At 42.4% G+C, this 14,089-nt stretch overlaps 1 protein-coding gene across 2 annotated transcripts in view; it reads left to right on the top strand.

Annotated features, from left to right (window-relative positions):
- The window catches only part of MECR (mitochondrial trans-2-enoyl-CoA reductase), a 51,810-nt gene that overhangs the window by 16,265 nt on the left and 21,456 nt on the right, over positions 1 to 14,089 (top strand). For both annotated transcript variants that reach the window (XM_007522441.3, XM_016187840.2), the window contains exon 3: positions 1,829 to 1,960. In XM_007522441.3, coding sequence (XP_007522503.1) covers positions 1,829 to 1,960 — 132 coding nt within the window. The remainder of the gene's footprint in view (positions 1 to 1,828; positions 1,961 to 14,089) is intronic.

Below are 14,089 nucleotides of genomic sequence, written 5' to 3'. Positions count from 1 at the left end.
ACTCATCTGTTGTTGGACACCTGGGTTGCTTCCAGGTTTTGGCTATTACAAACTGTGCTGCTAAGAACATATGTGTACACAGATCTTTTTGGATGGGTGTTGTTGGGTTCCTTAGGATGTATCTCCAGGAGAGGAATTGCAGGATCATAGGGTAGGTCCATTTCTAGCCTTCTGAGAGTTCTCCATACTGTTCTCCACAGAGCTTGGACCAATTGACATTCCCACCAGCAGTGCAGGAGGGTTCCTTTGACCCCACACCCTCTCCAGCATTTGCTACTGTTACCTTTTCTTTATTTTTTTTTTTTTTGCATTTCTACTTCTTTTTTTTTTTTTTTTTTTACATGCATAACATTCCCCAGATTCCCATTTAGCAATACAACCCCCACTATTTCATTCATCATTTTTCATGGACCTGTATTCTCCCCACCCACCCACCCACCCCAGAGTCTTTTACTTTGGTGTAATACTCCAATTCCATTTCAGGTTCGACTTGTGTTTTCTTTTCTAATCTTGTTTTTCAACTTCGGCCTGAGAGTGAGATCATCCCATATTCATCCTTCTGTTTCTGACTTATTTCACTCAACATGATTTTTTCAAGGTCCATCCAAGATCGGCTGAAAACGGTGAAGTCACCATTTTTTACAGCTGAGTAGTATTCCATTGTGTATATATACCACAACTTGCTCAGCCACTCATCTGTTGTTGGACACCTGGGTTGCTTCCAGGTTTTGGCTATTACAAATTGTGCTGCCAAGAACATATGTGTACACAGATCTTTTTGGATGGATGTGTTGGATTCCTTAGGATATATCCCCAGGAGGGGAATTGCAGGGTCATAGGGTAGGTCCATTTCTAGCCTTCTGAGAGTTCTCCAGACTGTTCTCCACAGAGGTTGGACCAATTGACATTCCCACCAGCAGTGCAGGAGGGTTCCTTTGACCCCACATCCTCTCCAGCATTTGCTGCTGTTACCTTTTCTGATGTGTGACATTCTCACAGGAGTGAAGTGATATCTCATTGTTGTCTTGATTTGCATTTCTCTGACAATCAGAGACTTGGAGCATTTTTTCATGTGTTTCTCGGCCTTTTGGATCTCTTCTGTGGTGAATATTCTGTCCAATTCCTCCCCCCATTTTTGGATGGGGTTATTTGTTGTCTTGTTGTTGAGTCTGGTAAGCTCTTTATATATGTTGGTTATTAAACTCTTATCTGATGTATGGCATGTAAAGATCTTCTCCCATTCTGTGAGGGGTCTCTTGATTTGGGTAGTGGTTTCTTTTGCTGTGAAGAAGCTTTTTAATTTGATGTAGTCCCATAGGTTTATACTTGCCTTAGTCTTCCTTGTAAATGGATTCGTTTCATTGAAAATGTCTTTAAAATTTATGCGGAAAAAAGTTCTTCCAATATTTTCCTCTAAGTATCTGATAGTTTCTGGTCTAACATCCAAGTCCTTGATCCACCTGGAATTTACTTTTGTATTTGGTGAAATACAGTGATTCAGCTTCATTCTTCTGCATGTTTCAACCCATTGTTTCCAACACCATTTGTTGAAGAGACTCTGCTTTCCCCATGTAATAATCTGGGCCCCTTTGTCAAAGATTAGATGTCCATAGGTGTGGGGCCTTACCTCTGGGCTCTCAGTTCTATTCCACTAGTCAGTGTGTCTATTCATGTTCCAGTACCAAGCAGTTTTGATGACAATGGCCCTATAATACAGTTTGAGATCTGGGAGTGTGATGCCTCCATTTCTGTTCTTTCTTCTCAAGATTGTTTTGGCGATTCTAGGCTTTTTCTGGTTTGGATAACCTTCTATGCATTTCTCCCTTAGGAAATTATGGCCTCCTTCCCAAGCTGCCTGCTGTTGGCGGGAACGAAGGTGTCGGACAGGTGGTGGCAGTGGGCAGCAATGTGACTGGAGTGAAGCCAGGAGATTGGGTGATTCCAGCAAATGCCGGTTTGGGTGAGTTTCTCCAGGTGTCTGCAACCTTCCCTTGTTGCAGATCCTCTTTCACCGGCACTGTAAACATTTGCTCTTTGCCTCTGTGCCCCTGAGGAATGCAGGGTTTGCTGTTGAGTGCGTACCTACCTCCAACCGGTATGAGAGCTGAACAGGGAAAGCAGAAATTCTGTTGCTTCTGCTTGGAGTGATGCATCAGCTTGTTCTGTCATCTCCCTGGGCCTGTGATTCTCCAAACTCCTACACCCCTAAATCTCTGCTGGAAGGGTCAGTGGGGAAGCAGAGAAGACAAGCCCCAGCAGGATAAAATCTAGTTAAAGAGGCGTAGGAGGTGGTGCGGTGGATAAAGCATTGGACCTTAGTTGTTGTTTTATGTAAAGGCTGAAGCAGAGAAAGTGAGAGAAATCACAACTTCCTTCAGTTCTGTGGGGTCCAGGCTCAAACCTGGATCACATACATACGTACTATCCCACTGAGCTATTTCACCAGCCCAAGCATTGCGCTTTCAAACATAAGATTCTGGGTTCAGTTCCCAGCATCACATGTACCAGAGGGATGCTGTAATTTTCTCTCTTCTTTGCTCATTAATAAGTTAATAAGTAAATCTTTTTTTAAAAAAATCTAATTGAAGAAATCTCCAAACCAATAATCTCAGTAAAGAGAGTGTTACAAACTCATAGGAAATAGGTACTTCTGGTCACTCTGTGTGGAAGAGAGACAATTTTAGGAAAGGATCCAGGCTTGACTAAGAAGACTATGTTGAACACACCTTTGATGGATGAACCTTATTCAATGGAAAAGATCCAAAAGAAAAGTATTGCATTTGGAGGAAGTAAAATGAGCAGTGTGACACAAAAGTGAATTTGGGAAGGACCAGCAAAGTAGCTCCTTTAGGAGGGCACTTATTTTGCAATGCCCCAGGATGATAGAGCCTAGCCCTCTGTGCACATGGAAAAGCTGTAGCCTCAGCCTCTCTCCCTCTTCTTCTCCATCTCTCTCTCTCTCTCTCTTCTTCTCCCCACTCCCCACCCTTCCATTCTAGGAGAAAAAGTCAACCCAGAGCAGTGAAGCACCAACTATAACAAACTAACTAAAAAGAGAATTTGGGAAATGGTAGAGATTCTATTATAGCCTCAACAGAGACTGTATGTCGGTGAGGACTGTATCAGTGAGAAGGGCCACAAAGCTAGTCACACAGGGAATATCCTACAAAAGCCAAGCTAACAGGGTTTTCTTCAACATAGTAAAGCTTTGTTGGTGAGATTTTGTTTGTCTGTTTTTTAATCACTGAACAGTTTTTTAGGCACAAACATGTATATTGTTCCTGACAGCAACAAAGAGAGGAAAGCAGGGCAGAAATTATCTACCCCTTTAGACATATGAGAAACAAGCTTGAGAAGTAATCCTTCCCCAAAGTTAAACAGCAAACGGAAGGCTCACTAGACTTTCTTCTACTGTATTTTTCCCATTATACTTCAGTGTTAGAGTCTTTGGGGTTTGTGGCCCAGGTGGTGGCACAGTGGATACAGTGTTGTGGCCTCAAGCACAGTTTTTTGGGTTCAACCTCTGGAAGCTCATGCAAGAGTGATACTCCGGTTCTCTCTCTCACACACACACACATTAATAAAAACATTTTAAAAGGGGCTGGGCGGTAGCACAGTGAGTTAAGCGCACATGGCACAAAGCGTATCCAGGTTTAAGCCCCCAGCTCCCTACTTGCAAGGGGTCGTTTAGCAAACAGTGAAGTGGGTCTGCAGGTGTCTGTCTTTCTCTCCTCCTCTCTGTCTTCCCCTCCTCTCTCCATTTCTCTCTGTCCTGTCCAGCAACAGCTATAACAACAATAACAACAACAAAGGTAACAAAATGGGAAAAAATGGCCTCCAGGAGCAGTGGAGTCCTGCTACAGGCACCGAGCCCTAACAATAACCCTGGAGGCAAAAAAAAAAAAAAATGAAAAAAACTTTATAAAAAAAAGATCTTTTGGGTTCTGACTTACAGAGAGTGGACGCAATTTTTTTTCCGCCAGAATTATCACTGGGACTTGGTGCCAGCACTATGAATCCACAGTTCCCGGTGGCTATTTTTTCCATTTTTTTTTTTTTTTCAATTTGCCAGGACAGAGAGAAATAAATCAACAAGGGAGGAGAGATAGAAAGGGAGAAAGGAAGATAGGACACCTGCAGGCTCACCTCACTGCTCATGAAGCTTCCCCCTTGCAGGTGGGGAATAGAGGCTTGAACCTGAATCCTTGCACATGGTAATATTTGCATGTAGCCAAGTGCACCACCACCTGGCGCCCAATGCATATTTCTTTACAAATAAAAAAAAAATTAATTGGATTGTTGAACTGGGACATGTAAGAGATGGAAACACGCACAAATGGATCCAAAAACTACAGTGATGTTAGAACCCTGTCTTCTTATTGTTCTCACTAGATGGTATCTCCCCACATAGTGATAGGGTAATAGCAACAGATATTTATTGACTAGTTTGAGTCCTTCACAGACACTGACTCAGTGATCCCCACAGCATAGGGTAGATGTTGGCTACTATCTCCACTTTATAGATGAGACAACAGTAAATATAAAGGATTGAGCAACTTTCCCAAGGTCACCCAGCCACTCTCATGTATACCTTTTACGGATGGCCACCAGGAACCTGAGGCCTGAGAACAAACAAATGGGCATGTCCTCTAGGTCCTTCCAGTGAAAACATGGCCATATCCCAGAACAGTTGTGACCCACCCCCTGGCTCTTTGCCCATCCAGGATACAGTCACCAGGGGGATGGAACTGAACTACTCCAGTTTCCCTGAGTTTCTTGCTCACTTCTATGAGCCTGACAGCCCCAAAGTTAGGAAGAAGCAGTTCCAGAAAGAGAAAGGTACCTGGCAGGGGGAGAGAGAGAGAGAAGTCAGTAGCAAAAGTCTATGAGAAGTTCTTAGCTCTCTCAGAGCAGGAATACTGCCAAGAATGGCCACACCCTCTCCTACAGCCAGCTGGCAATGGAAGGAAACAAACTGAGAGCTAAGGATTCCCTGAATACTCACTGGCACTTTGGGCCAGACCTCTGCTAAGAAAAGGGTACACAAAAGAGGTCAGACACAATCACTGTCTTCAGACGGGCCAGCAGATAGCTCACCAAGTAGGATGTACTCCTCACCATGCTTGAAGCCCCAAGTTCAAGCCCCAGAACCATATAGAAGCATCATGGAATTGGGAAGGTTCACAGGGAGACTAGTGCTACGGTAGCACTTCCTCTCTCCACTTCTTCCTCTCTGTCTCTCTGTCTCTGTCTCTCTATCTCTCTCTCCGCTGCCTCTAAAGTGATTTCTTTTTTTCAAAAGTTGGCCCAGGAGCAATGGAGGTGCATATGTACCAGTCCCCAGTGACACACACACAGTATTATTCTTGGCTCAGGATGGCAAGCCAGACATGGAAAACAACACTTAATGCACCTTAATACAATGAGGGCTATAATCACAGGATAGAAACTAAGGTGATGTCCCCAATCTCAGGAAGCCTTAGAAAAACCCTCCCCAAGCAGTGATGCTTGAGCTCAGACTGGAAGACTGAGTAGCCAATGGGTTAGGTGAGGAAGGGCTTCCCAGACAGGAGGTGCAACATGTACAGAGTATGGCAGTGGGGGAAGGCACAGCACTGTCAAAATTGCTGGTGAATTCTGCAACACAGTGGCTGGCTTGTGGGTGAGAAGAGGCTGGAACCAGTCATGGAGGGCTCATATCCATAGTCAGAGGGAACTCAACAGAGTTAAGAAGAGATGATTGGATCATGCTTATGCAGTGCAGGAAATAGGTTAGAAGGGCAGAGTGTGGAAGCAGGAAGTCAGTAAGGAGGTGATGGGAATGAATAGTTTTCAGATAATGAAGTCTGTACCCAGCCTCAGGACTGGAGAAAACTGGTTTGCAGAGCTACATTAACAGAAGTTGATAATTAGATTTGATGAGAAGAATAAAGGACATCAGCCAGTTGTATGGATAATTGCATGGTGGTGGTGGTAAAGGAAAGTCTTTTAAGCCAGATACCAGTTAGAGAGAGAGGGTGAGGATTTTATAACTGTAGGGTCTATAATTAACTCAAATCTACTCAGTAAACATTTTATAAAAATCTGCAACATACTGGACTCTAGTGTCTAGTACAACAGTGAATAGATAAGCTCTTCACTCAGTTTAGTAGGAATAACAATCATTAAACAGATAAAGTCCTAAACTACCCAGGTCCTGGTCATATTTCATGGGACTAAACCACACAAGTATTGTACCCATAGCCATAACCAGCTTTATCCTGCATGCAACCAGTTTTGGGAAAATTCAACCAAAGAAGGTGGCTAGATCTTTACCTATTGGCTTTCTCATTGGAAACGCTGAAAACTTCCTACAGTAATAGATGATAGTTAAAAGAGCACTGGCCTGAGAATCAGAAGAAACTTCTCCTTCCACCTCCCCTGTATGACTCTATTTAGTTCACAACTACTTTGAGCCTCAGTTTCCTCTTCTCTCTCTTTTTTTTTTTAAGATTGTATTTATTTATTTATTTATTTATTTATGAGAATGATAGGAGGAGAGAGAGATAGAACCAGACATCACTCTGGTACATGTGCTGCCAGGGATTGAACTCAGAACCTCATGATTAAGAGTCCATTGCTTTGTCCACTGAGCCACCTCCGAGACCACCTCTTCTCTAATAGAAGTGGGGGTTGACCCTCTGTTAAGATGCAATGCCAGGGGTCAAACCCAGGGACTCACATGCAAGTCTTGCGCTCTAGACATTGAGTCAATGCCACAGCCCCTTAAAGACTATTTACTTAGCAAACAGTTTAGGCTTTGCGGGCCATTCCACCTCTATTCAACTCTGCCATTATAAAGAGCCATAAACAATTATTAAAAGGTAAGCATGACTGTGTACCAATAAAACATTATCTAGCCAAAAAAAGGACTGAGCCAGATTTGCTTCCTGAGCTATAGTTTGCTGACCCCTGCATTAGATCATGAAGTTGATTTACGTGGTTGAGGAATGGCTGTATACACAGCACAGGCCAGGAAATCAGAATCAGAAAAGGAAATCAAGCAGTATTGCACACCTGTAATGTACTAGGGATGGTGATAGTCTGAACAAATGTCCTTGCATTTCATCTTCATACTATGATGTATTAGTCTCTGTAGTTCATAGTTCTGTAAGTAAAACAAAAACTCAAAGAAGTGATGATTCAAGGTGGGCACACTAGTGAGAGTGGCAGAGCTGTGGATTTTAAGCTGGCTTCTAAAGTCCAAGTCTGAGGGCTTCTGCTTTCAAACCCTTAAAGTCCTTGGGACTGTCTATGGGCACTGCCTCATCCCAACCAGGTTCTCTTGAGAAGAAAATTAAAGACTGTCTTGACCTGGAAACCTGTGCCTGGATTTCTATCATTTTAGCATTGGAGGGTGGGGGCATGGGTAGAAAACAACTTTGATTTCATTGCATAGAAAGCCCTACTTTAGGTGTTTGGAGTATCTCCTGGATTCCAAAGTATTCTTCCATTTTGTAGTCTCTTATTAGCTACTGAACTACTCCGGAACTAACACAAGACTGCTCCTGCTTTCCATAACTGGACTATGTGGTACCTGACCACCGTTAGAATCCCAGCAACTGGGAGTCGGGCAGTAGCGCAGCAGGTTAAACACATGTGGCGCAAAGCGCAAGGACCGGCATAAGGATCCTGATTTGAGCCCCCGGTTCCCCACCTGCAGGGGAGTTGCTTCACAAGCGACTTTCTCGCCTCCTCTCTGTCTTCCCCTCCTCTCTCCATTTCTCTCTGTCCTATCCAACAATAATGACATCAATAACTAACAGTTATAACTACAACAGTAAAACAACAAGGACAACAAAAAGGAATAAATAAATAATTTTTTTTTTTTTAAGTTTGCTAGCTTAAAAAAAAAAAAGAATCTGAGAGTAAGTGGGCATACTCAAGAGCTTTGTTGGGGGTGGTAATAGATAGTATAGTGGTTTTGCAAAGAGACTCATGGCCTGAGGCTCCAAAGTCCCAGGTTCAATCTCCCACATCACCATAAGCCAGAGCCGAGCAGTGCTCTGGTTAAAAAAAAATACCTTGTTTGCGTAGGCCAAGTATCCCTGAGACACCACAGCCACCAAACACTGAGCCAACAAAGCTTCATTAAGTTACCCTAAGGAGACATAGTGAGTATGTGGCAGGTCCAAGGCTTGGATCTCTACCTGTCTGACTCTTAAGATCTTCCCACTTCACATTTGTCTTGTTTTGATTTTTTTTTATTAACATCAGAGAAAGAGAGAGAAGAGAAAAGAGGACAAGGTAACATATGTACACCTTGCATATGTTACAATGTACAAAAACTTGGATTCAAGCCCCCAGTCCCCACCTGCAGGGGAAAAGCTTTGAAAGTGGTGAAGCAACGCAGTGTCTCTCTTTCTCTCTTCCTCTCTATCTCCCCTTTCCCTCTCAACCTCTGACTGTCTCTGTGCAGTTAATAAATAAAGATAACAAGAAATAAAAGAGAGAGAAGGAAGATAGAATACCACAACAGCACTGACACATGTGATGCCAGGGATCAAACTCAAGACCTCATGCTCCAGAGTACTGCGCCACCTCTCAACCCACTTCATCTGCGTATACAGGATCCTACCTCCGTTAGCCCTCTCTGTTAGCCCTCACTCAGTGCTTATCAAATCATGTTGAATCCGTCTTCAAAGGGAATTGGAATCCAGCAGCTGGGGAAATAGCTCCACTGGTAGAGTATTGGTCTGATGTTTACTGGTTCAATCCCTAGCACTGTATATACTGGAGTGAATGGTGGTGCCCTGGCTTCTCTCATTCTCTGTCAAGTATATAAACAAAATAAATCTAAACAAACTGAAATCCATATTTCTGTCTTCATCCCCATTGCCAAAATATTGGTCTAGGAAACTTCTCCTATCTTGACCCCATGAAAACCCTCCTTGTTTACATGCGCCTTTCCGCTCTGCCCCTCTCCACCCTACAGTCTTTTCACAGTGCAACAAAGGGGTCTTAAACCACAAATCAGGATCACAGGGACAGCTCTCCAAGTAGAGTGAATCCTTGCCATCCACACAGCCCAGGTATGTAACCCAGCACTACATGGGAGGTGCCATAGCACCAGGAGAAGCTCTAGTGCTGAGGGTTTTTTTTGTTTGTTTGTTTGTTTGTTTGTTTGACTGTCACTATATTTATTAGTTCATTTGTTAATGTATAAAATAACTTAAATTCCTCTTCCTTCCTAGAACTGTTTTGCCTATATGGGACAAATAAAGCAAATAAAATATTGGTCCTGTTTTTAAAGAGTTTACAGAATGATAAGGAGACTTTCTTTTTAAATTTTTTTTCTTAGTGATTCAATATTGATTTACAAAAATTACATGTCAGTAGGGGTATAATTCTACACCATTACCACCACCAGAATTCTGAATCGTAAGTCATTGCAAATCACTACGTTTCTCCCAAAGTTACAGATACGGGTTAACTGTCATCTCTACAACTACCTATCTACATTTCTACACAATTGCCCCCTTTTTCTTCCAAGTCCAATCTTCTACCCCTCCAAGCCACATGTAGTAACCCTGTTACTACATCCAAATATCTCTCCCCTTTTAATCCTCTCTTTCTCGGACCTGATGGAGCTGGAGTTCAGAGCCCTCTTAACTTCTTCCTCCTATCACTTCTCCCCCATGGGAGTATGGATCAAAGTTGTTTTGAGGGTGCAGAATGTAGCAGTTCTGGCTTCTGTAATTGTTCCTCTGCTGGATTTGGACATTGGCAGGTCAATCCATACCCCCAACCTGTTTCTATCTTTCTCTAGTGGGGTAGGGATCTTTTGTAATGAAAAGGAACTTTGGCTGTGGTACATAAAGGACTTGGCTGTGGGGCAGCTGTGAGCGGGTTAAAATAAATCAAGGTTTTATTGGGGTTATACAAAGGTATGGGACATATCTTTTAGGTACTGCAAAATAAACAATTATCAACTGGGGCTAAAAATACACTAAGCCGGTAGGAACTGTGCAAAGTTATACCCCTCCTATCCTATGGTTTTGTCAGTGTTTCCTTTTTATAAATAAAAAATTTTTTGAAAAAAGAATACACTAAGCCCATAAAGTCCATGAGTTAGTTATCAAAAGTTCAGTCCCATTAGATAAACGATTATTAGCCTAGGTATAGATTACTCATGGCTGTAGAAGAGTCTTAGAGTTACTGGCTAGCTGAGTCATATTTGTTCAGTTCCCAGGAGAAGTAGCCATGGTGGGCACCTTGAGCAGCCTCAGCTGGGATGCATCTGACCAGGAGAAGCAGCAGCAGCCAAAGAGGCTGGACTTCTGGCTGGCTGTGCTTTTAAATTTGTTCGGTCCACCCATAATGCTTTGTGTTTGCACAGACCAGGTCCACCCACAGTCCATTGTGCATTTGCGCAGACCTTTGCATGCTGTCACTAGGCTGACGTCAGCCGTGTGCTGTGTCCAACTTCCTACCATCAGCCGGTATACTGCATTCCAACAGGGGTCTGAAGAAGTAAGATTCCATCACATATTGGTGAGACCGTCTGCTCAGAGAAGTCAGGGTGGAATCATGGTAGTATCTGCAACTTGGTGTCTTTGGTTCACATCCTCAGTGCAGAACCAGGCCACAAGCACCTGCAGACCAGAGATTCCACTGTTGTCTCCTGGAATCCTGCTGAGGTTTCTTTCCTACTTTGTCCCTATATAAATGAAAAAGTCACCCAGGAGCCAAGAATTTCCCCCATCTGAATAAAGGGCAAGATATACAAATCCAGGAAATACAGAGTGCCACACAAAATAAACCCAAATACATATTCACTAAGACATGTAATAATTAAAATGATAAAAACCAAGGATAAAGAAAAGATCCTGATGGCAGAAGGAAAAATACAAAGAATCATCTATAGGAGAAACCTTATAAGATTACAGAAGACTTTTCTACAGAAACTCTAAAAACTAGAAAAAGATCGGGATGGTGGCACACCGGGTTAAGTGCAAGGACTGCCGCAAGGATCCCGGTTCAAGTCCCCCAGCTCCCCACTTGCAGGGGGGGTCACTTCACAAGTGGTGAAGCAGGTCTGCAGTGTGTTATCTTTCTCTCCCTCTCTCTACCCTCCTCTCTCAATTTCGATATCCTATCAGAAAAAAAAAAAAAAAAGGCCGCCAGAAGTGTTGGATTCATACTGCTGGTACTGAGCCCCAGTGACTAGAGGCAAAAAAAGAGAAAAAAAGAAGGAGGAGGAGAAGGAAGAGGAAGAAGAAGGAGAAGAAGAAAAAGGCGGGGACCAGCTGGTAGCACACCTGGTTAAGCGCATACATTATAGTGTACAAGGACATGGGTTCAAGCCCCTGGTCTCCACCTACAAGGGGAAAGATTTACACATGGTGAAGTGGGGCTGCAAGTATTTCTCTGTCTCTCTCCCTCTCCCCTTTCAATTTCTCTCGGTCTCTATCCAATAGTAAATTAATACTTTAAAAATATATATATAAAGAAAAGGGAGCCGGGCAGTGGCGCAGTGGGTTAAGCTCACATCCATGAAGCACAAGAACCGGCATCAGAATCCTGGTTCGAGCCCCCGAACCAGGTCGCTTCACAGGCAGTGAAGCAGGTCTGCAGGTGTCTATCTTTCTCTCCCCCTCTCTGTCTTCCCTTCCTCTCTCGATTTTTCTCTGTCCTATCCAACAACGACAGCAATAACACAATAATAACGACAATGACGATAAACAGCAAGGGCAACAAACGGGAAAAATAATAACAATAATAAAAAGAGTAAGAATAATAAAGAAAGAAAGGAAAGTGGGACTGGACATATATAGAATGCTCAGTGAAAGCAGCTTCCGATCAAGGATAACTACACAGTTAGACTCTCATTTAGAGTGGATGGAATGATAGTTTCACAATCGAAAACTGAATAAATATATCACGGATAGTCTTTCAAGAAGTTCTAAAGCAACTCATATAAAAACAAACCAAAAAAGTTAAATAAACAAGAACACTCACAAAAAATAATGGCAATAAATGCTTTTGAACCCATAATTTCGCTTAATGTCAATGGACTGAATTCATCCATCAAAGATTCAGAGTAAATAACAAAGTAGATCAGGAAACAGAAATAGATCCCATCCATATGGGGTTTTCAGGAAATCCATTTAATCAGCAGGACAAGCATGGGCTCTCAGTGAAAAGGCTGGAAAACAATAATATAAGATAATGGGTCACAAAGAAAGTAGGGGCAACCATACTTTTATCTGACACAATAGACTTTAAAATAGGTCAAGCCATGATAGACAGAGACAGGTGTTATATAGTGGTCAGGGACTTGACTAACCAAAATGGCATAACTTTTTTTTTTTTTTTTTTTTTTTACCAGAGCACTGCTTAGCTCTAGCTTTCTGGTGGTCCAGGGTATTGAACCTGAGACTTTGGAGCCTCAGGCATGACAGACTTTGCATAACCATTATACTATCTACCCCTGCCAATGGCATAGCTCTTAACATCTATGTACCAAATGAAGGGGCACCACAATATATAAAGTAGTGACTAATACAATTGAAGAAACTCATCAGTAGCAACACAATAATAGTAGGGCGCTCTAACTGATCTATAGATCAACCAGACAGGAAATGAATAAGGACACATGATTGCTAAGGGGAACTTGGGGACCTAAGTCCCTGTGGTGGAATAAGATGATGGTTTGGTGGAGGGTAAAATGTACTAATAATTATCTTGGGGAAATGTGGAAATGTACCCTTGTGACAATAAAAATGTTGTAAATCAACATTTCCTCAATAAAGTATTAGAATTGAAAATAAAATAAAAAGTAGCCCAGGAACAGTGGAAATGCACATGCACAAGGCCCCCTCTCCAACACAAGCACAATCACCTCAGAGTTCTCTTAAATCTCCTTAAAAGCTCCTGCACTCCATAATGACCTTGGGTCCATACTCCCAGAGGGATAAAGAATAGGAAAGCTATCGGGGAGGGGATGGGATACAAAGTTCTGGTAGTGGGAATTGTGTGGAGTTGTACCCCTCTTATCCTATGGTTTTGTCAGTGTTTCCTTTTTATAAATAAAAATTAAAAAAAGAAAGAAAAAGGAAGTTTCCCATACCATTTACTAAAATAAGATTTGTTCTCTGATCCTGAGGTCTGTGTTTCTCAGGCTACAGTTTATGGTGGGGGAAAAAAAAACCTAAATGGGTTGTAAAAAGATTTTTTTTTCTTTTCTCATTAAAATTGGTCAGAATAGAAAACAACAGTGTGGGGAGTCAAGCGGTAGCGCAGTGGGTTAAGCACACATGGCGCAAAGCGCAAGGACCTGTGTAAGGATCCCGGTTTGAGCCCCCAACTCCCCACCTGCAGGGGGGTCACTTCACAGGCAGTGAAGCAGGTCTGCAGGTGTCTCTCTTTCTCTCCCCCTTTCTGTCTTCCCCTCCTCTCTCCATTTCTCTCTGTCCTATCTAACAACAATGGTATCAATATCAACAACAATAATAACTACAACAACAATTAAAAACAAGGGCAGCAAAAAGGAAAATAAATGAATATTTTTTTAAAAAAAGAAAACAACAGTGTGGGCTGAAGAGATCGCATAGTGGTTATGCAAAAAAAAAAAAAAAACTTTTGTACCCGAGGCACCAAAGGTCCAGGTTCAATCCTCAGCACCACCATAAGCCAGAGCTAAGCAGTGTTCTGATAGGAAATAAGAGGTTGGGGGTGGGGATAACACATCACACACAATATGGTAAATTTCTGTAAAACTTTGGTTATACACACACACATATATGTATGTATGTGCTGAGTTATTCGTGGCTACAGTAGTTATTAAGTTACCCATGATGACGGTGGCCCAAGATCATGAAGGTGTTTAACACTCATCCATAACTCATGCCATATCAGTGGCTCTTCCCCTTACTTTGTCTTCTAATATATATGCTCATAGTTATGTTTTGTTTGTTTTTAATATTTATTTTCCCTTTTGTTGCCCTTGTTTTATTGTTGTAGTTATTATTGATGCCATGTCGTTGTTGGATAGGACAGAGAGAAATGGAGAGAGGAGGGGAAGACAGAGGGGGAGAGAAAGATAGAC

This window comes from Erinaceus europaeus, chromosome 13 (genome assembly GCF_950295315.1).
Source record: "Erinaceus europaeus chromosome 13, mEriEur2.1, whole genome shotgun sequence".
NCBI classification, from domain to species: domain Eukaryota; kingdom Metazoa; phylum Chordata; class Mammalia; order Eulipotyphla; family Erinaceidae; genus Erinaceus; species Erinaceus europaeus.
The sequence above is the reverse complement of the archived record's forward strand: the minus strand, read 5'-3'. Positions and strand labels throughout refer to the sequence as shown.